We start from the raw sequence: 27,737 nt of genomic DNA, 5'->3' as shown, positions 1-27,737 counted from the left end.
GTCTTTAGTTTAAAATCTTATAATCTCGCACTCAATACATGATCTAACTGACACAGTCATAAAACAAATAACTTTGTCAGACTGTAAAGCGTGAGAACATAAAATATAGTAGAAATATATAAATGATGGCAGTCAACCATCTACGACATCTCACGAAGTCTAACAAAAAAAAAAAAAAAAAGCAGGGTAACAAATACAGAACATTTATAATATCACTACTTGATGTAAAAAAGCTACAAGAAACTTGAAATGAGGAAAGGCAGCTGGAGTAGATGATACTCAACCAGAAATTCTTAAGTATGGAGGTACACAAGTTTTGCAGAGGATACACTGCATAATTCAGAGGACTTGGTCAGAAGGTTGAATTCCCGATGATTGGAGTAGAGCTCTCATAGTGCACATCTATAAAAAAAAAAAAAATGGAATAAAGCTAAATGTGAGAATTACAGAGAAATTTATCTACTAAGTGTTCCATGTAAGATTTATGCAAGCATACTTGAAAAGAGAAACTCGAAGAACAAGCTGGGTTCAGGCTAAATAGAGGTCACCGATTTTCATGATAAGACAAATACTTGAGAATTTGTGGTTTGCGAATATGATAAGGATCTGTAATTAAGTTTTGTAGATGTGGAAAAGGCATACGATAAGGTGCCCAGAGAAAAGCATTTCAAAATACTTCAATTATATGGGGTGAATGGAACATATACAGAGCAATGCATAGTCTGTATTTAAGTTATCAGTCAGCAGCTAGAACTGAAGGAAATACAGGAAGTTCATTTGATGTAAATTAGCTGTATACAAAACAGTGTTCAAAGACTAGAGACCATAGATATGAGTCCTGAGAAAGATTAGGGGCATGGAGAGATAGCTTCAATGGATGGCAATATCATATTAAAAACAAGGATATTAGAAAATAATTTGGCATTGTTAGCATCCAGGAATGTGTTAGCAGAGCTAATCTCAGGTGGTATGTGACTTAAACAGAATGGTAGAGGAAAGATTAGCAAAACAAGTGTTCTTTGGCAGGTTGGCAGGAAAAAGACAAAGAAGAAGACCAAGATATAGGTGGACTGATACAGTAAAAAGTGCCTTAGAAGACAGAAATATAAATTCTGATAATGTTGGAGTTTTGACAGATTGAGTTTATAAGAAAACTATTGATAGAAAGTTAGTAATGACATAAGTTCTTCATGTAGTACTATCATAATATCCTCCATACCCTTTGAGGATACATCAGGAATTTGATGATGACAAATATGGCATGAAAATCAGCAAGAAAAAAAAAGACCAACTATGGAAATAAGCATGAGATTAGAAAATTTCAGCTGTATTCTGAATGGAGATCCACAGAACAAGTCAAATATTTCAACCATTTAGGTACAGTTTTTAGTGAAGACAGCTGGTTAAATTTGGAAATAGAGAACAGAATAAGCAAAGCTGTATGGTGGATAGTCAGCTGAATAAATTTATATGGAATAAGAGAAAAAATTAGCCAAAACACCAAACTAGCAGTATACAAGACAGTTTGAAGTTTTGAATCTGAGAGTTGGGTTAGAAATAAAGCACTTGATCAAAGACTAGGAGATTAAAAATAATGTAACTTAATCCTGTAGTGGTGTCATAGTAACCGGAACACCCCCCCCTGGGGGTACATATCAGGAGATTGATTTGGTTCAACCTAATACAACATACAATATTTTCAACAAAAACTAATTGTTTCTTCTCTAGTTTACTTAAGTAGATTGTTTTAAATGCTAAATTTTTTTTTTTTTGTAATTGTTTCTAAAATGACTTGAATAGGGAGACTAGAATTGGTTTTGGTTTTTACTGGAGAGTCAAGTATCATACCTAACAAATTAGATCTTAAATCATTAAGAAATGGTTAATGTTAGAATACGAAAATGTATAACATTACAGAATTAGTGCTTTATGTAGTCTGATAGCTTTATTTTTTAAATGCACATTGTTAGAGAATATTTAAACTGAAGTCACATTTTTGTCTGGGATGACTAGCATCAAACTACTAATCAAAACTCAAAACTAAAATAGCATCAACTATGGTTGTATAAATTAATAACTGACTTGAGTAAGAAATTTACCTTTGTTGCTTCTCCACAACCTTTCCATTCCATTCCTGAGTAATGCCATTCGAGAAAGCTCAACAAAGGATTCTGTAATATTGTAATTACAGAGTGGGCTAACTTCAAAGAAAACCATGTTGTGCTTCCTTGAATAGACTTCGGCATTCATTTCATTTACTTGTCTCTTAAATGCCAAATGCAACCTGTTTCCAATTAGGATTTTTGGAATTCCAGGGGCATGCTATAAAAGAAATTCTTTATTACAAAAATCACATGAAACAGACCAGTAATACAAAAAATATACCTATATATTATAGTAATTAAGTCATAGTATCTATTAAAAATGTTCAAAATTCATCAATCAACTTTATATTAACGAGGATAAGATAATCAATCAAGATAAGATAAACTGCCGAATCATGTGCTTGTCAGACAACTATTCTGGGCAAGAACAATCATATAGTTTCCATCAAGACTGGCTAATATATCTTAACCTGAAGGTCTAATGATATAAACTTATGTCAGAAATTAAAGAAACTCAAATGCAGAAATAATTTTAATTGCGTAAAATTTTCATGATGGTATCTAAGGTATCCTCGGTATGTTAACAATGGAACACAAAATGAAATGCAATAACAGAATTATTTTAACATATCGGGATTTAAACCTAAGTTTCTTTCTCTGACAAGTAAGTCCTTTGCATAAGAAAGAGACAATAGCATGCTTAAATAAATTTTCGGATGAGAAATTTGAAAGTTCATCACAAAATTCCTGATATGTATTCTTAAGGGGTGTAGGATACATAAGTTGGCATCATTATTAACTTATAACAAATTTTCTTCAAATTAGTCGTACATCATGTTTCTAATACTGTTTGATGTTATATTTTGATCTCATAACACACTTTTAATTGCATCAACTGCCTAAATCACAGTCTCCCTCTAATCTCTTGTATTAACATTATACAAATCACAAATCCACCTAGCTATTAAATACTGCTCCCACATATGGGGTGGGGCTCCTAAAAGCTCTCTCAAAATGCACAACTCAATACTGAGGAGAGCAATTAGACTTATCAATGATCCATCCCTTACCAACTCTCTCCCCCCACTTTCACACAGACACATGGTCTCTGCAGTATGTATATTCTACAAATATTTCCATAGGAAATGCTCATCTGAAATAACATCAATAATTCCTCCGTTCAGTACTAAGCTCATTGGAACACGTGCAGCTGCTGCACAACATCCCTTCATAGTACACCTAGAAACAAACAGAACAAGTTTCTTTTCCTTCATCTCTGCAATTGCTACACTGTGGAACAGTCTCCCACCTGCTGTGTTTCTCAAGGAATACATTTTAAAGTCATTCAAATCAAATGTAAACAAATTCCTCCTTTCCCAACCCACTACCCATACACGGTACTAATGTACTATAGGTTGACCAACCAACCTCCTGTGTATGGGCTCGACATAAGAAAAAAAAATAAAATAAAATAATAATCTTTTCCCTGTCCGAGTATCCACATCTCCAGGATCTTAAGTGAATAACAGATAACAAATTTGGCATGAAGATTAGCAATAAAAAAGATCAAAACTATGAAAACAGGCAGAACATGAACTGCATTCTCAGTGGAGAACCTACAGAACAAGTAAAATATTTCAGCTACTTATGCACAAATCTTAATGAACTGTATGCTATTATGTTTGTAGAAATTAAAGAAACTCAAACTTATACAGAAATAATTTTAATTGAGTAAAATTTTCATGTTGGTATCTAAGGCATCCTCAGCATGTTAACAATGAAACACAAAATGAAATGCTATAACAGAATTATTTTAAAAAGTGGCACTACAGCATAAGTAAGAAAATTCCTCATTAAAGTCAGCAAACTCTTCATTAAATTCCTAAGACTGCCAACAAAGTCTGGTTTCAAGCCTGGTGTTCCATTAAGACCTGCAGTACATTGCATTGGCTGTCCTAACATATAGGGTTTTTAAATACTTGTCAAGTTATTATCTTCCTATAACCACTTCACCGGCTGTTATGGATCAAATACGCATCCTTATATGCTTCATATCCATCATATATTTCAATGGAATATCAATGGTATTATAATTTTAATATGCATTTCGCATCCATGATAACTTTGATCTTGGCCGGTAGCGTGGTTAATGGAAAATCTACTTCTCATATTAAGAATTCTGGATTTTAAAACTAAAATTTGTAATATTCATTATGATTAGTCTTGATATAGTATCACTTTCATGAAAATTCCTTTGACAGATACTATTAATTTACTTAAAAAAGGTTTTCCTCCAGACATCAAACATTGACTATTATCCACTCCAGTTATTTTAGTATCCAAGTTCAGTCTGCTGATATAAGTATCAGCAGACTGAAGGTCCAGCCATGGGTAGTAGTCCTCCCTCTCTCTATCCCCCCCCCCCCCCTCCTATGCTTGCTAACTACTACATGAAGCATTTCAAAGATTGTCTGCTTAATGACATTTCTCTTAAACTTGCAGTATGGTACAAATATGTTGTTTTTGCAATATGGAATGGATCACCAACCATATCTTCAGAATTCTTCCTAGAATTCATTTTATCTTAGAAGAGGGGAAAAAACCAATCAATTAGCCTTATTAGATATACTGATTCTTTGCCAGCTGGATGTAAGTTTACAATTTTTAGTTTTTCAAAATGAAACCTTTATTATATCCATGCTACTTACAATCATCCAAGTCAAAATGTCAGAAATATTAGAACCAGTGGTGCTACATGCCCATTTAGGTTGGGTGTGCTGTCATGTGGCTTATGCAACCCACTTTACAAAATTCACATCAATTTGACCATGTGATTGCACTGTTTATTGGATTATAAAAGTTTTAAGAGTGAATAGTGCATCAGCCTTCATCTTAATTGGTCCAATGAAATCAATTGTAAGATAACTCTGAATACTTAAATTTATCAATTAATATAATTTTTGATATGGAAAGCATAAAAATCAAGTGAACAATAGATGTGCTTCATGCATGCCATTTATGTGAGAAGCACAAAGAGTTTACGCTTTGTGGTGAAATTAGATTATCATTGGCAAAATTTGAATATTTTGATATGGATTTTAAATACAGCCATAGAATATGCACAGAAATCAGAAAAAGTAATTGCTTGGGACATTATTTTCCAGATTGAACCAAAGAAAGGGACATTCGGTAGATCATCAACACTTTTTCTCATTCTAAATATGGACAAAAAATTTATAAATTATTTGCATCATCATGAAATTCTTGCCACGTGCCTTCAAGGGGTGTACAGGATATGATAGTACTACATGAAAAATTTACATAATTACTAACTTCCTATCTAAAATTTTCCTCCAAATCAGTCTGTTACTTGTCAAGACTCCAACATTATCAGATCTTATATTTCTATTGTCTAAGGCACTTTGTACCATATCAATCCACCTATATCTTGGTCTTCCTCTGGGTCGTTTTGCTGCCAACCTGGCAGAGAACACTTGTTTTGCTAATCTTTCCTCACCCATTCTGTTTAAGTGACCATACCACCTGAGATTAGCTCGGTTAACACATTCTGGATGTAGACAATGTCAAGTTCTTTCCTAATATCCTTGTTTTTAATATGATATTGCCATTGATACAATCTGTTCACACCTCTAATCTTTCTCAGGACTCTCGTATCTGTGGTCTCTAGTCTTTGGTTAAGTGTTTTACTTCTGACCCAGCTCTCAGATCCATAAGTTAAAACTGCTGACTTACAATTCATGTCTTGTATACAGCTAATTTAGTGTTCCGACTAATTTCTCTCTTATTCCATATGAATTTATTCAATTGACTTCCTACCATACCAGCTTTGTTGATTCTATTGTCTATTTCCATATTTAATTTACCATCTTCACTAAAAATCGTGCCTAAGTAGCTGAAATATTTTACTTGTTCCACAGGTTCTCCATTCACAATGCAGTTAATATTTTCAACGATTCTGCTTTTTTCATTGTCTTTGTCTTTTTATTGCTGACCTTCATACCATATCTATTACAACAGCTATTCAATTTAGTCAGAGAATCTTGCAGACTTGTAGTGGATTTATTTAGAAGTATAACATCATCTGCATAAAGCAAAGAGTTGACATTAACATCTCCAATTCTGATATCATGTTTAATACCACTTTTCTTCATAATGTGATCCATATAGATAATGAATAACAGAGGGGACAATGTACATCCTTGTCTCACACCAGATTTAACATTAAACCATCTTCCTGTACTTCCTTCAATTCTAACTGCTAACTTACAACTCAAATAAAGACTAAGTATTGCTTGATATAATGCCCCATTGACACCATATAACTGCAGCGTATTGAATAGCTTCTCTCTTGGCACCTTGTCATATGCCTTTTCCAGATCGACAAAACTTAAATACAGATCTTTGTTATATTCCCATGCTTTCTCGACTATTTGTCATAAAGTGAAGATCTGATCCTGACAGCCTCTATTTGGTCTGAATCCAGCTTGTTCTTCACCAAGCTTTTCTTCCACAATTCTTCTCATATATTTTTAAATTATTTATAGAAAATTATGTATTAAAAACGTATCTATTTTGGTGTCCTAAACATGTCAGTTCACACTTCACGCACGCAAAACATATGAAACAGAAAACAAAAAAAAAAAAGCAACTCATAACAAATGACAACATTCAATTGGATTGGGTTGACACACTAACCAATAACAGCTAATTCTAAATGCTATTGTCTCAGCACTCACCCTGCTTTGCCTTCTGTGTGGTTTAAAACCACTGAAATGCTAAGAAATTGACCTTTCCCCTGTGCCATCTCTACATCTGTTCAAAGGTGTATGTAATTGTAACATACCCTCAGGCTATTAATGCGAATGTGATGCAATGTCGAAAAGTGTCCTCTTCATGAAGCATTAGTATATGTTTATACGCATGGATAGGCTTATGTGTTCGTCAGACATGTTTGTAATAGATTTCACGGTTTGATATGAACACAGATGATTAAGAAAATAACTATTTATTAATTTAAAAGCTAACATTTCGCTGGTATTATATCCAGCATCTTCAGAGCACACAACACAAAGTTTCTTACAAATGCAAAACCACCACAATCCGGTGTAACAGTGGGGCTAGTAAAAGTAATTGCAGCGTGCAACACAAGACTAAAGTCCTAATATGGCGCCATCTAGGTTAAAAAAAAAAAATCAAAGTTTTGAAATAGTAGTCCAAATGATAGTCTTAGAAAGGTTGAAAAAATTAAATAAAATAAAAGTACTAAATGTCAATTTGGTCTTAAGATGACTGTCTCCCAAATCTTTGGTAGATTTATACAGCCATACTTGTTAAGGTTTGGAGTATGTTTTAAGGCTTCTGTTGATTCCAGGAACAACCTCTCTGACTTGTAGAAGCTTCTGTGCATTACTTTTGTTTCTTTCCAATTGATCCTGCGTGTAGGGGTATCCAAAGCATGGTCTGCCAGACCCGACTTGCCATAGCGAAAGTGTCGGATATATTTTTTGTGTTCACTGAGGCGGATGTCCACAGTTCTTTCTGTCTGTCCGTAGTAGGATTGATGGCAAGAACAGGGCACTTCATAGACTCCTGGATGTGATAAAGGAGTGCATTTGTCCTTGGGTGAACAGATGAGAGTTGCTAATTTTATATAAGGTTTAAATACTGTGTGTAGTTGGTGTTTGTTAAGCACCCTAGATATCTTTTCAGATGTGCCTTTAATGTATGGGAAGGTGATAGTTTTGTTGTAGTCCTCTGTGGTAGATAGAGGGGATTTCTGGGTAGCATTTAGTATGTTATCTATTTATTTGGGGATTATAACCGTGTTAAGAAGGTGTGTCATAGGTGAGAAAGTTCAGCAGTGAGAGCAATGTCATTGGAACAGATTGCTCTAGCTCTATGGTTTAGTGTTTTTAAGATACCAAGAAGTATGGCTGTATAAATCTACCAAAGATTTGAGAGACAGTCATCTTAAGACCAAATTAACATTTAGTATTTTATTTTATTTCAAACTTTCTAAGACTATCATTTGGACTACTATTTCAAAACTTTGAATTTTTTTTTTTTTTTTTTTTTAAATTTTATTTTAAACCTAGATGGCACCATATTAGGACTTTAGTCTTGTGTTGCATGCTGCAATTACTTTTACTAGCCCCACTGTTACACCGGGTTGTGGTTGTTTTACATTTGTAACAAACTTTGTGTTGTGTGCTCTGAAGATGCTGGATATAATACCAGGGAAATATTAGCTTTTAAGTTAATAAATAGTTATTTTCTTAATCATCTGTGTTCATATCAAACTGTGAAATCTATTACAAACATAGTATATGTTTAATTTTAGAAACATGTGAAGCCAGGAAACAATTAGGAGAATGTTTATTGGGAATAAATGCAAAAATTTTATAAGAATTTTTATAATATCGGTGATATTGCTATTCTGTGGATGAGATTCCTGATTAGAACCTTATTACACCGTGTGCATAATATATGTTCCACTGAAGACCTATAATAAGAGCTATATCAAATCTTCATTTTTAAAAAATGATTTTATTGAGTCCATCAACAAAGCATTTAGCAGCTGTAGATTGCCAGTCAATCTCTGGAAGAAATCCTTTTGATTCCATATATGCATATTAAAGGAATTTCTGAATGTATGTTAAAGTTCTAAGACCTCTCAACATTGTGGTGTCCTTTCATCCTGTCAGGAAGATTTCTACATTATTTTCCTCAACTAAAGACAAGCTTTCTCCACCCAGCTTTCCAAGTATCTCAGAGACCAGATCCTTTGGTCTTGGAGAGTGTGGTAGATCTGCAACTGTCCACTGTGAGGAACATAACTCATATCCAGTATCATGAAGTGTAGCAGCCTGGTGGTCAAGATGTACATGTCATCTCAACTAAACATAGGATACTTTAGAAGAAAACTAAATGTTTACATAAAAGTGAATTCCCTGTAGAACATTTATACAAAGAGCTATGAGGCTTTTTTACATCCCTCAAATTTAAACATCTGGTGGCCTTTGGTCTCCTTTATGGAAAATATTGTATCAATCTTCTGTAAATTCCTGATCTTATTTTATATATATATATATATATATATATATATATAATGTATTCCTGAGCTTCTACTCAGTTGTAATGGTACATTTTAAAGAATAAATATTTAATGACTTTAAACCAAGATAAAATATTAAGTTTTAATGAGAATGATACAACTAGTTTCAGCCTTTTACAGCCTTCTTCAGGTATCCACTAAATGTAGAACATAATAATAAAAATTGAAGTTACAAAAAAACTGAGAATTATAGGCAAAAAATGCAACACATAATTGACACAAAAACATATTTTTCAAAACGCGCTATTGTTCGTTGCATGCGTGCTTGCGAGTTCTCATGAATGCCAGTATTGAACAACTGCAGCATGGCTATCAGGGATGTTGTAACTCAAATTGCCGTTCAAATGTTCAGGATTAAGGAGGATTTCCCTGGATGCTATGATTTTCCACTCAAACTCATCACTGCAACAAAAAATGTTTTCGCATTTATCCCAGCAAACTGAGTGACTCTGTAGATCATCATGAGGATTGTTTGAGAAAAGAACATGACCGGAGAGTGCAGATGCAAGTGATCTTTTATAGATGTCTCTCTTATGCTCTTTTATACGAAGTTCAATAGATTTGTTAGTCTGTCCAAAATAAGGAATATTACAATCGCACCATAACTTATATACACCTGGATATTTCAAGTTGTGATGAATAGGTTTCGGACGGCTTACAAGAGAACGGACTTTAGGGAATGTAGTGAAAAACGTCCTGATGTTGTATTTTTTAAGGACTTTAGCCAATTTATTGGAGACTGAACTAATGTAAGGTATTGAGATACTACCTTTAAAATCAGTAGTTTCCGTGGTCCACTACCTAGGAGGATCCAGAAGAAATTTCTTAATTGTTTTTTCAGAATATCCATTTTGTTTAAAGATAAGAGACAGGTGATTAATTTCTTTGTGGAGCTCATCTGGTTCATTTAAAAGAGAGCGTGCTCTGTGTCCTAAGGTAGAAATAGTTCCAAGCTTTTGTGGTGGAAAGTGATGAGATTGACAGTGCAGATATCTGTTAGTATTAGTATGTTAGTTAATATTAGTGTGTGTATATATATATATATTTTAAAAACAGATTTAATGACTAAAAACTGAGATAACTTATAAAGATTTTAATAAGAATAATACGACTAGTTTCGGCTAAGATATCTATTAGTATGAGTAGGTTTTCTGTACATAGAGATTTTTAATCTTTCAGAGCATCGTGTAAGCATGACATCCAGGAAAGCTAAGGAGTTATTTTTTAGATCAGCAGTAAATTTTATATTTGGATGTTTAGATGATGAAGAAAATCTGTGAGAGATGTGTGCCCGTGATTCCAAATAATGAATATATCATCAACATATCGTTTCCAAACGTTTGGTTTAAATGAGAAGGAAGATATGGCTTTCGTTTCAAAATCTTCAAGGAAGATGTTAGCTAGAACCGGGGACAAAGGATTGCCCATTGCCAGGCCTTGTTTTTGTTGGTAAACGGAGTCCTGATATCTGAAGTAACTAGAATGAATGCAATGTTTTAATAAAGTAAACTTTTTTTGGATAATTTGTCCTTTAGTAATATAAGTACCTCATCCGTAGGAACGTTAGTAAATAAAGATATGTCAAAACTTGCTAGAATGTCATTTTCATTGATGGGAATATCTTTTATATGCGAAATGAAATCTGTGGTGTTTTTGATGAAAGATGAAGATTTATTGGAGAAACACTTGAGGTACTTTGCTAGATATTTTGAAAGTTTATACGTAGGTGAGTCAATTCCTTCTACAATTGGGCAAAGAGGGATGCTTTCTTTATGTATTTTGGGAACTCCATAGATGCGTGGGATAAGAGGATGTAGAGAGCATAAAGAGAGGCAAACATTATGAGGAAGTTCACTCGCAGTCTTTAACAAGTTGTTTGTACAGTTTTGTAATTCTCTTGTAGGATCTTCCTGAAGAATTGAATATGTCGAACTATCTCCAAGTAATTGAAGCATTTTGTTGTGGTAATCTTCGGAGTTGAGGATGACCGTGGAATTGCCTTTATCCGCAGGTAAAATAATAATGTTACTGTTCTGTTTTAGATTTTTTAGGGCTTGTCTTTCAGCTAGAGAAATATTATCTGTTGGAGGTTTAGCATTATTTATAATGAAAATCGATTCAATACGAAGAAGTTTCGCCAAACGATTAGGAATGAGTGAACTTGCCTTTTCTATTTTTGTAAGGAGAGATTCTTTAGGGATAAAGTTTGGTGAGGGAATGAAATTGAGATCTTTGCTAAGAATATCCATTTCTGCATCCGTTAAAATATGAGAAGATTTGTTCACTACAATTTTTTCAGGATTAATACGGGCTTCACAATGACCACATATATATATATATATATATATATATATATATATATATAAATTAGGAATCTGCAGACCACCTGTTGTTTTATTTACAGTGTAGTGTAGTGGCACTTTAATTCTGCTATTGCATCTTGTGTTCATTGTTAACATACTGAGCATGCCTTAGATACCAAGGCAGAAACTTTACATCGATTAAAAAAACCAGAGAAATTAGTCAAAACACTGAACTACTAGTCTTGAACTACGAGACATTATCACAACAATTCTGATTTAAAGATATGAGAACTACATCAGAAATAAAACAGCTACTCAAAGACTGGAGACCACAGATATGACTTCTGAGAAAAATCAGGTGATCAGATGGTATGGTTGGCCAAGTGGTTAGTATATATGCTATCCCATAGTAAGCTGAAAGATTAATTTCACTATCCCCACTGATGGAAGGTTTGAAGTGGCTTGAAAAGTTTAATGTTTAGTCCTTAGAGCATGGTTTTCAACTTGTATAAGAAATAAATTTTAAAAAAATACAAAAATATAAAATTATTAGTCAATGCGGTTAGCTGAGTGGCTATATGCTTCGCAACCATATGCCTGGGAAAAGAGGGTCCTGGGTTCGATTCCTTTCACTGATGTGAGGTGCTTAAGATCTTTCTCAGACATAGCCAAGTTAGCCGGTCTTGGGCATGGACTGCAGGCAATTTCTCCACAGGTTATCTGCTGTTTTTCATTCTGCAAGCAGGTAAACCGGCCTTGAAAACTCAATGCTTCTATAGACATAGGATACACCAGGAGACATAGGGCTAACCACCTTATCCTTGTGTATGGTTGCGATTAAATGAATAGAAAACCCTTGACACCACAAAGTGAAAAAGGAAGAATAATAATAAAATTAATAAAAAGAGAAAACCTATAGTACATTAGTGTCAGCATATAGGTTAACAACCTTTCTTGTGTGGGAATCACATAAAAATCACATTAAAAATAAAGAAGGAACTTGACATTGTTAGCATTCCAGTAAGTGTAAATACAGCTTGATTAGAATGGCACAACAATTTTAAACATTTCAAATACCAGGTTATTATTATTATGGGCAACTCCAAGGAGTCCTTAGATTTATCGAGAGAGGCCCTAAACATCATGTCAAGAACAACTATTCAGCATTCGCACAATATCTATTATACTTTGCTTTGAACTCATTTACAGTCATGGCACCCACAAACTCAGGCAGCTTATTCCACTTATTCACCACTCTTCAAGTAAAAAACCTAGTTCTAAGACCCTTGCTAACTACACTCTTGCTCAGTTTCCATAGATGGTCTCTAGTTCTCCCACCACCAGACCTATTCTGAAATATTTCCTCTGAATTAATCTTGTAAAAACCCTTCAGTAATTTGAATTTCTCAATCATTTCACCCCTTTTCCACCTATCAACCAATTTCTGTAACCCACAGATCTTCAACCTGTTCTTGTAAGGTTCATTCCATAGACCAGCTATCATCTTGGTCCCTTGCTTCAGGATCCTCTCAACCTCCTCCTCCCCATCAAGAAGAAACCCTGGCACCCAGATCTGGGCAGAGCAGTCAAGATGGGATCTTATCAAGACTCAATAAACAGGAACAATAACTTGCTTGTCTCTGCTCATCAAAGTATTCTTTAGTAACCAAGTGATCTGATTTAGCCACTTTTGCAATGTGCCCACCAAACTTCAACTCCCTATCCACCAACACGCCAAAATTTCTGGCTTCTTCAATCTCCTGGAGTACCACCTATGTGGTATACTGCTACTAATCTTTTCACCCCAAAATGCATAACCTTACACTTTGCTACATTAAACTGACATTCTTTCTCCTTAGCACAGTCTTCCAATCTATCCAAATCATCCTGCAAAATTTTGACGTGCATTCCCTATTGCTCTACTCAACTTTGCATCATCAGCAAATAAATTAACACTTTCTCTCAGATCCTTTCCTATATCATTAATGAACAAATTAAATAGCAGTGATCCAAGAACAGATCCCTGTGGCACACCACTAGTCATATGTTTTCTTTTGGACTACTCCTGAATAAACTACTCTCTGATATCTCTCCATCAACCACCCTCCTATCCACCCCATATGCTGCAGTTTACTGATTAGAATTCCATGTGGTATCCTGTTAAAGGCCTTAGCAAAGTCCAGCAGTATCACTGTAAACCCATTACCCTTATCCAGTTCAGCAGTCACTGTGTTATAAAATGTGAGCAAAGTTACTGAGGCATGATCTACCCTTCACAAAACCATACTGTCCCCCATACAGTACATCAATCCATTCCTGTATTTTGCCTTTGACTACTTTCTCCAAGACCTTGACAATGACTCCTGATATGCTGATCGGTCAGTAATTTGCAACAGCAGTCTTGAAGCCTCCTTTATGCAATGGAACCATTTTCCTCTCTTTCCACCCCCTTGGGACTAACCCAGACCTGAGACTCAAATTAAACAAAATGGTCAAGGGCACTGACAATTCTTTTGCCACTTCACATAAGACCCGAGCTAGTATACCATCCAATCCCACCGATGTATTTACATTAAGGTTCTGTAATATACTATTCACCTCAATTCCTGTATAAGCTATTGGTTCCCTCATTCCTGCAATATCACTGCCTGGATGATATACTCTTGCTAAGTGCTTGCTTAGTAATTTTACTATTTGAACTGATTCAGTTACCTCCCTACCATCGGCATTCCTTAAAATCATTCTGCCGTATACATTTTTTCTTTTACTTGCAGCATATTGAAACTGTTTGGGATTCTCTTTAGCTTGCATTGCTAATTTCCTTTCATAATCTGCCTTTTGCTTTTCTTACCCCACTAGTTACCCTTCTAGCCTGTGCTTTATACTGTTCGTGTGCCTGCAGGTCACCTTTCTCCTTAATTTCCCTCCACAATTGTTTTTTTTTTTTTGCAGCTCAAGCGTAATGGTGTTATTCATCCATTTAATCCCCACTTGATTTAATCTCCAGACTCTAGGTATGCAGTCAGCCATTATCTCCTTCAAACTCTCCTTTACCACTTCCCATGCACTATCAACATCCAGTTCTCACAATTTTGCATGCCATGGCACTGAACCAAGCAATCTCCTAAGCTTGTCATTCTTATTAGCCCAGTAATTCCAAATCAATGTTACCATAGTTGAAATCCCCCATAATAATTACCTGTCCTCCACACTCATTTAGTCTATTTGCCTATGCATACTATCTCCATAATCTATTCCATCGCCTGGTCTATAGCAGCACCCAACTGTATATTTTGTTTTGCTGGTCTCAATCTCACACCAAATAGCCTCAAATGTGTTATTTTCACTATCCTGCAGTTGAACTTTTATTCTCCTTGGCTGCAGTTCATCAGCCATCATCAATAACACTCCTCCCCCCCGCCCCCATTTTTTTCTCTCTGTCTTTCCTGAACACAATATACCCTTCACATTGTATCCCACTAACTATATCAACTTCTATTAGAAACTATACCTCATTTTAGGAATGTTAGTCAAGTAAGAAATATTTATTATCCAACTAGTTTCACCAGTTTTTTGCTATCGGCATCTTCAAGATGAAACTAATTGGATAATAAATATTTCTTACTTGACTAACATTCCTAAAATGAGGTATAGTTTCTAATACCAGTAGTCAAGAAAAAAGTCACACTATATCATCTTCTGTTAGGCCAATAAATTGTGGCCAGGAAGAGACAACCAAGGCCCAAAATTCCTCCTCCTTGTTCCTAATACTCCTGGCATTAGTATACATAAAGTGCAGAAGCCCGTTAGTCCCACCCCTATCTTGACACCTTATACTAACCATCCCATTTTGGTTTATTGTCCTTCATACTAGCTCAGGCATATTATACACATTCTTACCCTCAGCTGCCTCACTGATGTCTGCATATCAGCTCAACAGCCCCCCCCCCCCACAATTGCTCTAGTTTCCCTGATTCTGCACATCCACTTTCACTTCATTCAGCAACACTTTTTCCAGTCTCTGTACACCAAATTCATTCAGATGCAAACCATCCTTCTTGTATAAGTCCTTTCACCTGTCAAACTCACTCCGCACCGCTCCTTCTGCATAACCCATGCATAGAGTCATTCGCAATTAGGGCCCTCCTTTGATACTCTACTCTGTCATACCGAGGCAACACTCACTATTTTAATTCTCTCACTCTTTTCTTTTGCTACCTCTATTAATTAATTCAAGTCCTCTATCATAGCAAATTTTCCACCTTTTAAATCATTCATTCCTACCACTACTATCATTTCTTTCACCTTAAGCTTCTGTGCTCCAATAGCCTCACTTACATCATTAATTTTCGCACCCAGAAAGCACGATTTTGTCAAACTCTCATCTATTATATCTTTTACTACTGAATCGCTGTACAATACTTGCTCCTTAATTTTTCTTTCACTCCCAATCATGTTCTCATTTTTCTTATCATGCATTCACTTCCTTCTGTTAGCTGATCCACTCGGTAGACATTTTTTAATCGCTCCAGCTGTCGCTTCGCCATATGTATCATTCAGCGCAACTGAGCTATCTCCCTCATTGCAGCTAACTTCATTTTTTTTTAATCAGCCAAACCATTCTCTCGCTCTGTACTTTTACTCTCACTTTCAATGCTATCTGGCACTACATCACAATTTTCTATCAGATTCTGACTTTCATCTACGTCAATCTCACGACTTGAGACACTTAAAATCCTCACTTTCATGACACTTTCCCACCACTATTGCTCTCAAACCAAACTCCAGCTGCTATTGGAAAAGCATACATCCCACAGACCTTACACTGGACAAACTCCCTTTGGTTAATTTTTTTAAACAAAGACTGCGATTTGGACGGCATTGCCTTTCTTCACATTGGTGCCATTATTATTATTTTGACACCTCCAGGGAGTCCAAAGACTCATCGAGGGAGAGTGTGCCAACAGCATCGAACGATTGGCCCCCTTTCAACTACTAACCGTGCTCAAACTTACTTAACTGAGCCATTAGTAGCAGAGGCTCTACCAATCGACCAACCTTTGCCGGCTTTTGTTTGCTATAAGATGCAATTTGCTATGCATCTATTGCATCTTATCAAAATACTAATTTAACATTATTTGAAATGAACTTTTTATGCTAAACAGATTAACTCTGCAATATACTCTAATTCTAGCATCACAATTTTTAAACTAATAACACTTTTTTTTTTTTAAACTAAATAATTTATCTTTCGGAGCTCTTTAAATGCAGTCCTACCATCAACGCGTCCTCTAACATTCTGAGGCTTCAATAAAATTTGCTGGGTCAAAGTCATATAACAACTTAGAAACAGGTGTATTCAAAAAATTATACAAGTGTGTGCACATTTTGCAAAAATACGTATAATACATATTTAAATAAAAAATGGGATGAAAAGAAAAATGGAAGTCAAATAAAAGAACTGAAAATACAGGAATTACTGACTGGTAACTAGTTATGAAATCTTAAATTGTTCTGTCACTGGTATACACCTTCAAGGCATGCATTAAATGGATGATCAGTTGATTGAAGACCAGCATCGATAGCAAAATCATATTCAAAACAAAGACATAAAAAAAAACTTACGTTATTTGCATTCGAAAAACGAGTAACCAGAGTTTATCTAAGATGCTATGTTTACTTAAACAGATTGTAAGATGAAATATTAAAATAAGTGTTCGGAGCAAAAACAGCAAGAAAAAGACCCAGAGGAATGCTACAGTTTGTCATGCCTCATAAGACCAAGATGTACTATCTAATGATTTGAAGATAGTATATCTTCTCCCTGGTTGTCATTGTATACCAGAGTAGTAGTATGCCTGAGTGATTCATCAACTTTTTAGCTAATATCACAGATTCAAATCCAGGATATTATTACAATAAGTTAACTTAAGAAGCTGAGTTAGAGACAAAGAAAATACAAACATAATATCTTTATTTGCAAACAATTAATATTAGTGTAAATTTATGGTATTGCTTTAACAGTGTGTGTAAAATGTTTATTTTGCAAGTGCCATATACAAATTTGCATTATAAATAAGAATTTATCTCTTAAAGAAAAAAGGGCCCCAAAAATTTAAGACCACACAAGATTACAGGATTTGAAGACAATACACAAACTTCAAACTGATAAGGCAGGGTTTTTTCCAGTCTAAACAGTAGCCATAGAAATCTAATTATCTATACATTATGATATTCCAATATTTCTCCCTAAACTTCCAACTTTCCAGAACACCATCCTTGTTCTAATCAACAACAGTTATTCTGTTATTCTCTCTCACTAATTCAACTTCCTCTTTGAAAATACAAACTTCATGCAAGTGCAATACTGGATGACGTGTAAGCAACATGGTGGTGAGATGATCTTTAGTGATTTGAAAACATTGTCGGAAAGTTCAATATTTTTTTTTTCTCTCAAGGTTATGTTACAGAAATAAACTAAATTAGTGGCGAGTCCTTTTTAAAAATAAATACTGTAATTAATTTGTGACGGGCTGTAAGTATACAAAGCTTTCTCTTATATGTAACATTATTAAATTTTGGATTGCAAGAAATAATGCATATTTGTTATGCATTTAAGAAATGTTTACATATAAAATAAAACTATGAAAGTAAAAGTTATATTTTCCTTGATGAAAAGCCAAACGGCTATTTTTTTCTGGCGAGGTTGATAAGTTATAAGGGGATAAAAATCCCTCATTGTTTTTCAGCCAGTAAGCGAAACTACGATCGAAAACAACGATCTGAATGTTTCATGCCGACGGACTGTCGGCGGATCCAAAAAGGTGTGTCACTATATAGTGACACACCTTTCTGGCATTCGTATAGCGAAAGTATGTAAGTTCTTTTCACTTAAACGCTGATATTCTAGGTCTAGCTACTCACTGATGAGACCTCAAAAAAGGTTGAAACCGGTCTGGGTAGTGACCTCACCTCATAATGTAAAGCAGTACTACATCTCCTAGGAGCTGTGTGTTTTTACATTATGAAAAAATATCAAGAATAGTGAGGGAGCTTGCACCACCTTTGCAATGAGTTGCCGTGGTGTGGCACTACCAAGTGGTCACTTATGCTTGGATCCACCGACAGTTCGTCGGCACGAAACGTTCAGATCGTTGTTTTCGATCGTAGTTTTGCTTACTGGCTGAAAAACAATGAGGGATTTTTATCCCCTTATAACTTATATTTTCCTTTTTATTTATTTAAGTTCAGCCACCGTTAAAAAAAAAAATGTAATCTGATATTACTAAATAGTAGATATCCTATAGAAACATGACAATGAAGAGATAATCTGGAAGAAAATGTTTTCTTCCCAACTATTAACTTTTTAGACCTTAATAAGTTAGTAATAACATAACCTTAGTTAAGCACATTGGACTAGTGTACTATCTGTCACACTAAAACAGTCCAACATGCTTCCACGATGCATATCAGGAGTTATCGTGGCAAAGTAAGCAGCATCTCCACTGTGGTATTGATGTTAGTGAATGATTTCAGGTGGCAGGTGATTTCTCTCAGTATGAAACCAATAACATGCTTACTGGAAGTATAAAACTGCTCTATAGGGCAGTATTTCTGAATTACATAATCCATAGCCTGATTACAACACTAAAAATGCAATAGGTGTCCACAACCTTTTGTGGACTGTAGGCACACCATCTATAAGATTAGATGAATGCAGGAGAAAAAAAAAAGTAAAAAAAAATCTGATTTCTGAAAGATCTGAGATCTATATTTCAAATCACTCCATATTGTCTAATCATAGAACTAAAAGAAATGACTGTCATGTTACTCAGATCAAAGTTCAAGAGAGATTTTAAAATGTCAGCTACTGCTATTGTAAGCATTCTGATCTTAGACCTAATTGATAACGAACATTAACTTTTGTAAATTAGAAAGGATTTCATTATTATAATATACAAATATCATCAAAAAATAACTAAACTATCAAAATTATATATGTAATAATAAATAAACCACCACCTTTATAATTGTTAAAAGCACAAGTGTGAAACCTTCATAAAGTAACTCTTGCTGGCAATGACAATCACTGGCACTGTATTCTTGATATTACACTAAAATTAATCGCTTTAGAACTAGAGCAAACGGATGCATAGCAAAAAATATCAAGTGTAGTGAATGATGTTTTTTTATTTATTTTTTTTTTTTAAAAAGATGGTGTGTTGCAGAAAGTGTGATGTTTTAATGGACTTCTGTGATTTAAATGAAAGTTGGAGAATATTAAACTAAAGGGGAAAGGCAATGATGGACAAAAGAAGGAAAATGGTATCAGCCAGAAGGATGAGCAAAAGATTCAGTGCAGGAAATGTGATTGTGAATATGAAAAGGACTGAAAAAGCAAAAGTGACTGATTTCAGGAATGGAAGAAAGCCTGATCCAGTGGGAGCAATTGCTGAATTAAATAATTAAGATGAGAAAAAAGTGCCACATGATTCAAGAGCACTACACAGAAAAAAAACATTTTATTAGAAAAGATGTGGTGGATGAGAGGATGCATAACAATGTTTTCCAGGAGGGAAGAAGTATAGGGCGCCTGATGCTCTGGATGTGAAGTAAGGGTAAGTATGTGAGGAAATTAGGTGATTTGTGAATTTGGTTGAGCATAAGGAGAATGAGGAAAGTGAAATGATAATATGGTCACTGGTAAGAGGTAGTGTTGCCCAGGTATGACAATGATAAGTTGAGACAGAGCAAAGATTGTGAATGATATGTTAGGAGAAATGTATGAAGAGAAAGGAGTGCAATTCAGGAATGAATGGAACTGGATAAGAGTGATAGACTGCATCTGAATGGTTTTGGTGTTAGTTATTTGGAAAGGCTACTGCTGGAAAGAAGTGCAATGAGAGATGCAAACAAGATATCAGCAGAAGTCAAAGGCGATGTAAATGAGCAGGAGAATGGACAAGGTAAGACCAAAGATTGTGAATGGAGATAATAATTTGAAGGATGACAATGTAATGAGAATGAATCCTGAAAGCAGTAATGGATGCACATGAGGATGATCAGCATAGAAATGGGATGGGATGGCCTGAGATGCATGGACAGTAGCTAGATCTGGAGAGATATATGGGATAAAGGTGAGCAGACAGAAGCAGGTGAAAAGTCATAGATGAGGAGTATCATGGGTAGGAATGGATATAAAACCTGGAAATGCATTGCTGTTCTTATTTATGAATGCCATCCTGATGGGAATAGAAATGGAAGAGTATGATGTGTCTCTTGAGGATAGAAGGAGCAAGAAGAGAGAAAGTGCTGAGAACAGAGGAATTATGCTGCACAAGGCTGAGATACAAGGGAGAAAATAGTAGCAGTGGATTTAAAGCAGTGTGGTATAAGGTGGAAGTTGATGAGATATTTAGATAGGTGTTAAGCCAGAGACAAATGTATAGGCAACTACTGGCTTAGTGATAAAAAGAGAAGGGTGATCGTTATTGGTGATTTTAATTATGGCAATACTCACTGGAATGAATATACAGAAAAAAGTAATAAGGAGAATTAAATAGATGAGTACTATGAGAACTCCATTCCAATCATATCTGGAAATCGACCTTCTGAATTATGAAGTGCATCCATGGTAAAACTTATGACTCCATACTTGAACATATCTGGTCAACTGTACTTCAGCTTTTTTCCACATTTCAGGTCACTGATGGGTTTTTCTATCTCAAGTACTGACACACACACGCACGCACCTAATTGCATTCCTCTTGAATCCTGCCTCCACCATCATCACTTGAGGAAAATAACTACTCCAAAAATCTGGAATATCTTTATCTTTAGTTTTCATCACCTTTCTGGTCCATGGATGAACTCTCTTCAGCTACCTAATCATCAACATCTGACATGTGGAGAAAGCACTGTCCAACAATCTTCCAACAAATGGCTTCCTGGTTGAAGATCCCTATGCTCCACAGCCTGGTTTAGCTTTTCCTAGGAAGATTTGGTCATCTGTCAACAGGATCAGAACTAAGAAAGGCAGATGTGGCTACCTACTACACAAATGGAAACTGTCAGAGCACCCTTATTGTGCCTGTTCCACCCCATATGCCAGACAATCACTCATATTGTAAACGACTGCCCAAAGCGCCAATTTCATAGTAACCTCCAAGACATCCATGAGGTAACAGATGAGGCCCTAGATTGGCTTTCTGGACTAAACATTGACCTATAGCTGCATTGTATTTTTTTTGCCATAAGAATAAAAAAAAAAAAAAAGTCACTTTTATATTCTGATGACTTTTAGAACACTGCCACCTTTCTGATATTTATCTTCTATGCCAGTCCTCCCAAGATCGTAGTTACTTTTATGTATTTCTTTACTTTCTTATATGTTTCTCTGTATATTCTCAGAGCACATGCTAATATAATTACTAGAAACTTTGATATGTTTTGTTCTTTTTGTGTGACTGCCTCTAACTTCTTGAGTCCACCACAGAGCTCTGATTTCTCTATCCTTGCAGAGAAGATTTTCTTCAGTCTGCCAGTGAGTCTCCAAGGTTTGATTTTTTTTCTTCAAAACTCCATTTTTTTCCCTCCAATGATATTTGTCTACGTAACTCTACAGTTAACCTCTAAAAGCAGCTCAACTTTGAGTCTTTTTAAAAAACTTTCTTACATATCAATATAACATAGCACGTTTATTTTGTGGGTCATTCACTGAAGGTAGCACTTGCAGTTGACGCCCTACACTTCCACCTCAGTATGGTATCACTGATTATTGACCTAAGATGATCCAATTTGTCAATAATTTGCCAAACAGATAGGCTGCAACATGGAATTTCATCACAATGCCTCTTTTCAACCCCATAAGTTCCCTTCTCGCAGTTATTTCACCTGGACACAGTTGGAATGACTTGGGAGCATCATGTTCCTCCAATTTATACCAGCTACAAACATGCGACTCATTACATGCCGTGATGCACCTTGCCCATGGGAGCTGTTCGTTTACTTCTTTTCAAGCATCTTTCTTCATTGGTTTGGGGTGATACATGCAAGAAATGTTCTAGATTAAGAACAAAATGTAGGAATTTATTTTTAAAAAAAAATGCTTAAAAGCTAAAAACAAAGATATGGCTTTTGAATGGCTGTTACTAATGAAGTTTTTTTTTACCCCTTTTAACACCTGAAATTAGAAAATAAAAGCAAAATTTCCAATACATTATGTAAAATTAAATTCTTCAAAATATTATTTGACAACTTCTGCAAAATTGCTACTATTTGCTACAACTGATGACATGTAGTTCTCTTTCTCTCATCTAAATCATAATGATGGGATCTATTTAACTGGAATTATGGCTAAAGCAAATAGGACGGACAAGGGCAGTGCATCTGCAATGTCTATTAATTGTGCATGTTTGCTATTCGTTTGTTTTGTAGATAAACTAGCAAGAACAACAAACACCAGTTTCTGAGGAAAATAAGCCATGTGACTAGTTAACTCACTTTCAGTTGAAAGACTTTATGAACGTTTTGTATGGAATATAATTTCTTATATTCCAGATATGATTCAAACCTTCAAAAACCTAGGTCTTTCCAACTGAAGGACAATCACATTAACACAGTGCAGTTGCAATGACTGTGCAATAGACTATCGAAGTTGGGATATAATACTCCAAGAATTACAAAAACTACTTAACATTTTACAATAAAAGCCATGGTATTAGTAAACTAAGAATCTTCAGGAAGTCAAAAATTTGCAATTAAGTGGTGGTAGAGACTAACTATTCCCATCCATCTTACTTTATGTATTCCCAATGGCCATAAGAGGCAATTAGTATAGCTTGTCTATGGCCAAATAACTTAGCTTTTCATAAAACTAATTTTGCTAATGATAATCTCATCTCCATAGTCTGCTATGTCTGTTAGTGCTAGTAATTAGTTTGTCTTAAGGGAAGAAGCCAAGTTTAAAGGATAAAATCTTAATTCACATTCATTTGAAAAGCCCTTATAATTATGTTTATTTTCAAGTCTAGGTCATTTCAACCAAAAGGCATCTATGTTTCTGACAATACCAGAAAGTGCCAATCTGGCTGGCTGAACAGTAATGTACCCACTCTCCAACTAATATGCTATAGGTTTGAATCTTACAGTGGCATGAATGTTTGTGAAAGTTGGTAAATGATTTATCCTGTTGTGAGATCATAAACTAATAAAACTTTATAAAAGTCATCTCTTAACAAATGAAAAAAAACTATTAAAAAATTCCACCACTACTTATATTAAAAAAAAAAAGCTTGTAAAGGTTTCGTGTTCTGTTTCTTCCTTAACCTATGCATGGTAATAAACTGATAGGTTTATAATCTTTTGTGGGTGGGATTCATATCAAAATAGTAACATTTTGCTTGACAATTTTATGAAGCATTTTTTATGGCACTGGATCTCAAAGGATCCACTGCTCAATAATGGTAGTATGTTAGAACAAAATTATTTGACATGAAATAAATCAACAACAATAATCAATGTAGCACTTACCTCTTCAACTTCTTGTAGCCACCTATCAATACCATCAAAGGACCATTTATTTGTTATATCATAAACCAATATAATACCCTAAAAGATAGTACATTTTATAAATGCATCCCTTAATAAACAAATAATATTTTTTTAAAAATTACATCTCCCTTTCATCAACATGAAAAGCATAATGAAAAGAATACCTTATAGAAAGCAATAAAAAAAAAAAAAAAGGTCTATATAAAAACTGACATACAAAAATATTTATGATAAACAATTCAAAACACACAACTGAATTTTGTAAAAGTACTTGAATAATGCTTGTAAAAGTAGATAAGCAAATGATGGGGTTACTTAAAATCACTTTGGCAAAGAATTTAGGCTCAAACCTGATTGGAAATACGAAACCTATATGAAATAACTGAAGTATTTTATGTTGCTCTTTGTATCAATTTAATTATTTTAATTTATATATTTCAAATTAACTACTAATTAAGCAGAGTTAATGGAAAAACAACTGTACCTATCTTTAGTGAATGACAAATGAGAATATTATAGTTCAATTGCTATGGGATAGCTTGTCTAACATTACAATGGAGAAACTAAGGCAATGGATTGCTTATAGCCAAAGAACTACCCACACATGCAATAATACCTAAACATCACTGGATCTCAAAGGACCCACAAATTTTGAATATGACAACATAGGGGAGGAATTTAATAATTTAATATAGTTGACTCTCACTGCAACAAACTCATAAGGACCACAGCAATACAACAATTTGTTATAGGGATAGTTTGCAATAGTAAATTTTTATAACACAGCATCATACATATAGAGCATGCAAAATGCTATGTACAGAGTATTTTGTCAGATGGCTGTGATGGTGTTTACAGTGAGAATCAACAGTGTTATCTAGCCAGTATGCTGGAAAAACTGCTACCACTGAATGAGACTGGCTAAATTTACCTCACTGAAAAGCCTTTAATGTTCCTCACATCACACTACAAATGGAATTTAAATTCAGATTTTTACAACCAAAAGATATTCTGAATGTCCTGTACAATGCTTTATATTACCTCAAAAACTCAACAGAAATCAAATAAAATACAAGTGAATGCTGATTTTCTGGTTGCTGGGATATAAGTAACTATTTTTTTACCTTCAAAGTTGTAAGAGCCTCCAAAGTTCAATTGGCAGGCAGTTCCTTTTGTGGAAAACCCTGGAATGAATCCCATTGGGGAACTTTTTCTACAAAAGGTGAGTTACAAGTCGCAAAAAGATAGTACCCCCCCCCCGCATTATGAAACTCGGGTTTTCATTCTGCGAGACAGGGAACACACAAAACAATAGACAATACAACACAAGACAGCAGACTTTGAATAAATTATTCCAATGTTAACAGGGATCATGTGGTATTTGTTGGTTCAATAGATATATTCATGCAAGAGGTGATTACAGTAGCTGTCCAATCACACATATATGCATTGAGGAATGAATTTGATTTACTAGAAAGTTAATGTCTTGTCTGAATTCATTAAAGTGCTAGTTAAATCTCAACTCAGCTGATGCATTTCATCATTCTGCTAATAATGCATGTCATCAAATCCTTGTTTAGGGTTCAAAGATATCAGGAAAGAGTTCTGGCCTATGCAGAGCATGTTTCAATATCTCCTAACCCATTTAATGATTTTCCCTGATTTCTCTAGTCATAATCATCAAATTCCTGCCATGTACCTTCAAAGGGTGTACAGGATATGATAGTACTACATGAAAATTTACATAATTACTAACATCCTATCTATAATTTTTATCCAAATCAGTCTGTTACCTGTTCAAGACTCCAACATTACCAGATCTTATATTTCTATCTTCTAAAGCATCTTTTACCATATCAATCCACCTATACATTGGTCTTCCTCTGGGCAGAGAACTCTTGTTTTGCTAATCTTTCCTCTCCCATTCTGTTTAAGTGACCATACCACTTGAGATTAGCTCTGCTAATGCATTCCTGGATGTTGACAATGCCAAGTTCTTTCCTAATATCCTCATTTTTAATACGATATTACCGTTTATGCCATCTGTTCATACCCCTAATCTTTCTCAGGACTCTCATATCTGCAATCTCTAGTCTTTGGTTAAGTGTTTTACTTCTGACCAAGCTCTCAGTTCACCAAATTAAAATTGGTTTCAACACTGTCTTGTATACAGCTAATTTAGTGTTTCGACTAATTTCTCTCTTATTCCATATAAATTTATTCAGTTGACTTCCTACCATACTAGCTTTATTGATTCTCTTGTCTATTTCCATATTGATTTTACCATCATCACTAAAAATCGTGCCTAAGTAGCTGAAATATTTTACTTGTTCTATAGGTTCTCCATTCACATGCTTCTGCCTATTTTCATTGTCTTCTTTGTCTTGTTATTGCTAACCTTCATACCATATCTATTACAACAGTTATTCAATTTAGTCAGGGAATCTTGCAGACTTGTAGCAAATTCATTTAGAAGTATAACATCATCCACATAAAGCAAAGAGCTGAGATTAATATCTCCAATTTTGATATAAGGTTTAATACCACTTGCGTTCATAATGTGATCCATATAGATCAGTGATTTTCAACCTTTCTCATAATATGGCACACCTAGACTAATTATTAAAATTCTGCTGCACAATAAAAATATATTTTTTAAAACATTTTTGATGATCTAGAAAAAATAGGCATACAGAAGATATTAATAATAGTAATTACTTATCCTTTTTGGGAGCTTCAAGGGAATAAATGTGCAAATTACGACATTTCTTTCGATTAATTTGTTTTCAAAAATCTTGCGACACACTGCTTGAAAATCGCTGATATAGATAATGAATAACAGCAGGGATAATGTACATATTTGTCTGACACCAGATTTAACATTAAACCATCTTCCTGTACTTTCTTCAGTTCTAACTGCTGACTTACAACTCAAAGACTAAGTATTACTTGATATAATGCCCCATTGACACCATATAACTGTAGAGTTTTGAATAGCTTTTCTCTTAAGACCTTGTCATATGCCTTTTCCAGATCGACAAAACTTAAATACAGATCTTTGTTATATTCCCATGATTTCTCAACTATTTGTTGTAAACTGAAAATCTGATCCTGACCACCTCTATTTGGCCTGAATCCAGCTTGTTCTTCCACAATCCTTCTCAACCATTTCTCAAGTATACTGGCATAAATCTTACCAGACACACTCAGTAGAGAACGTCTGGTATTAATTCTCACATTCAGTTTTATTTCCCTTTTTATATATGGGTACTATGAAAGCTCTACTGCAATCATCTAGAATTTGTCCCTCTGTCGAGGCCTTCTGAACTACCACTTTAAGCACTTTTATACCTCCATACTTGAGCATTTCTGGTCAAATATTATCTACCCCTGCAGACTTTCCACATCTCAGGCTTTTGATGGCTTTTTTCTACTTCGAGTATGGGTATGTATTCCTGACTACATTCATGGTCAGTGTTTTTTAACCACTGTGATGACACTTAGCAATTTTTCAAAGTAATTACTCCATGCATTAAGGATATCTTTTTCTCCAGTTTTCATATCATGCTTTTACAGCACTCTTTCCTCCATTTCAGTGCTTCTTCAACAACCTCCAGAATATCTTGCCACCTTCTTGATATT

General features: G+C 34.7%; 1 protein-coding gene across 3 annotated transcripts in view; it reads right to left on the bottom strand.

Moving 5' to 3' along the window:
* Positions 1–27,737, bottom strand: part of Rab40 (RAS oncogene family member Rab40) — a 166,234-nt gene that overhangs the window by 10,678 nt on the left and 127,819 nt on the right. For all 3 annotated transcript variants that reach the window (XM_090415439.1, XM_090415437.1, XM_090415440.1), the window contains exons 5-6: positions 24,075–24,152; positions 2,100–2,322 (exon numbers count right to left, since the gene is read on the bottom strand). In XM_090415439.1, the coding sequence (XP_090271565.1) occupies positions 2,100–2,322; positions 24,075–24,152 (301 nt within the window). The remainder of the gene's footprint in view (positions 1–2,099; positions 2,323–24,074; positions 24,153–27,737) is intronic.

The sequence above is a fragment of the Typopeltis vanoorti genome, chromosome 3 (assembly GCF_054136105.1).
Source record: "Typopeltis vanoorti isolate ZY-2024b chromosome 3, IOZ_Tvanoo_1.0, whole genome shotgun sequence".
NCBI lineage: Eukaryota > Metazoa > Arthropoda > Arachnida > Uropygi > Thelyphonidae > Typopeltis > Typopeltis vanoorti.
This window is presented reverse-complemented; position numbering and strand designations above follow the sequence as displayed.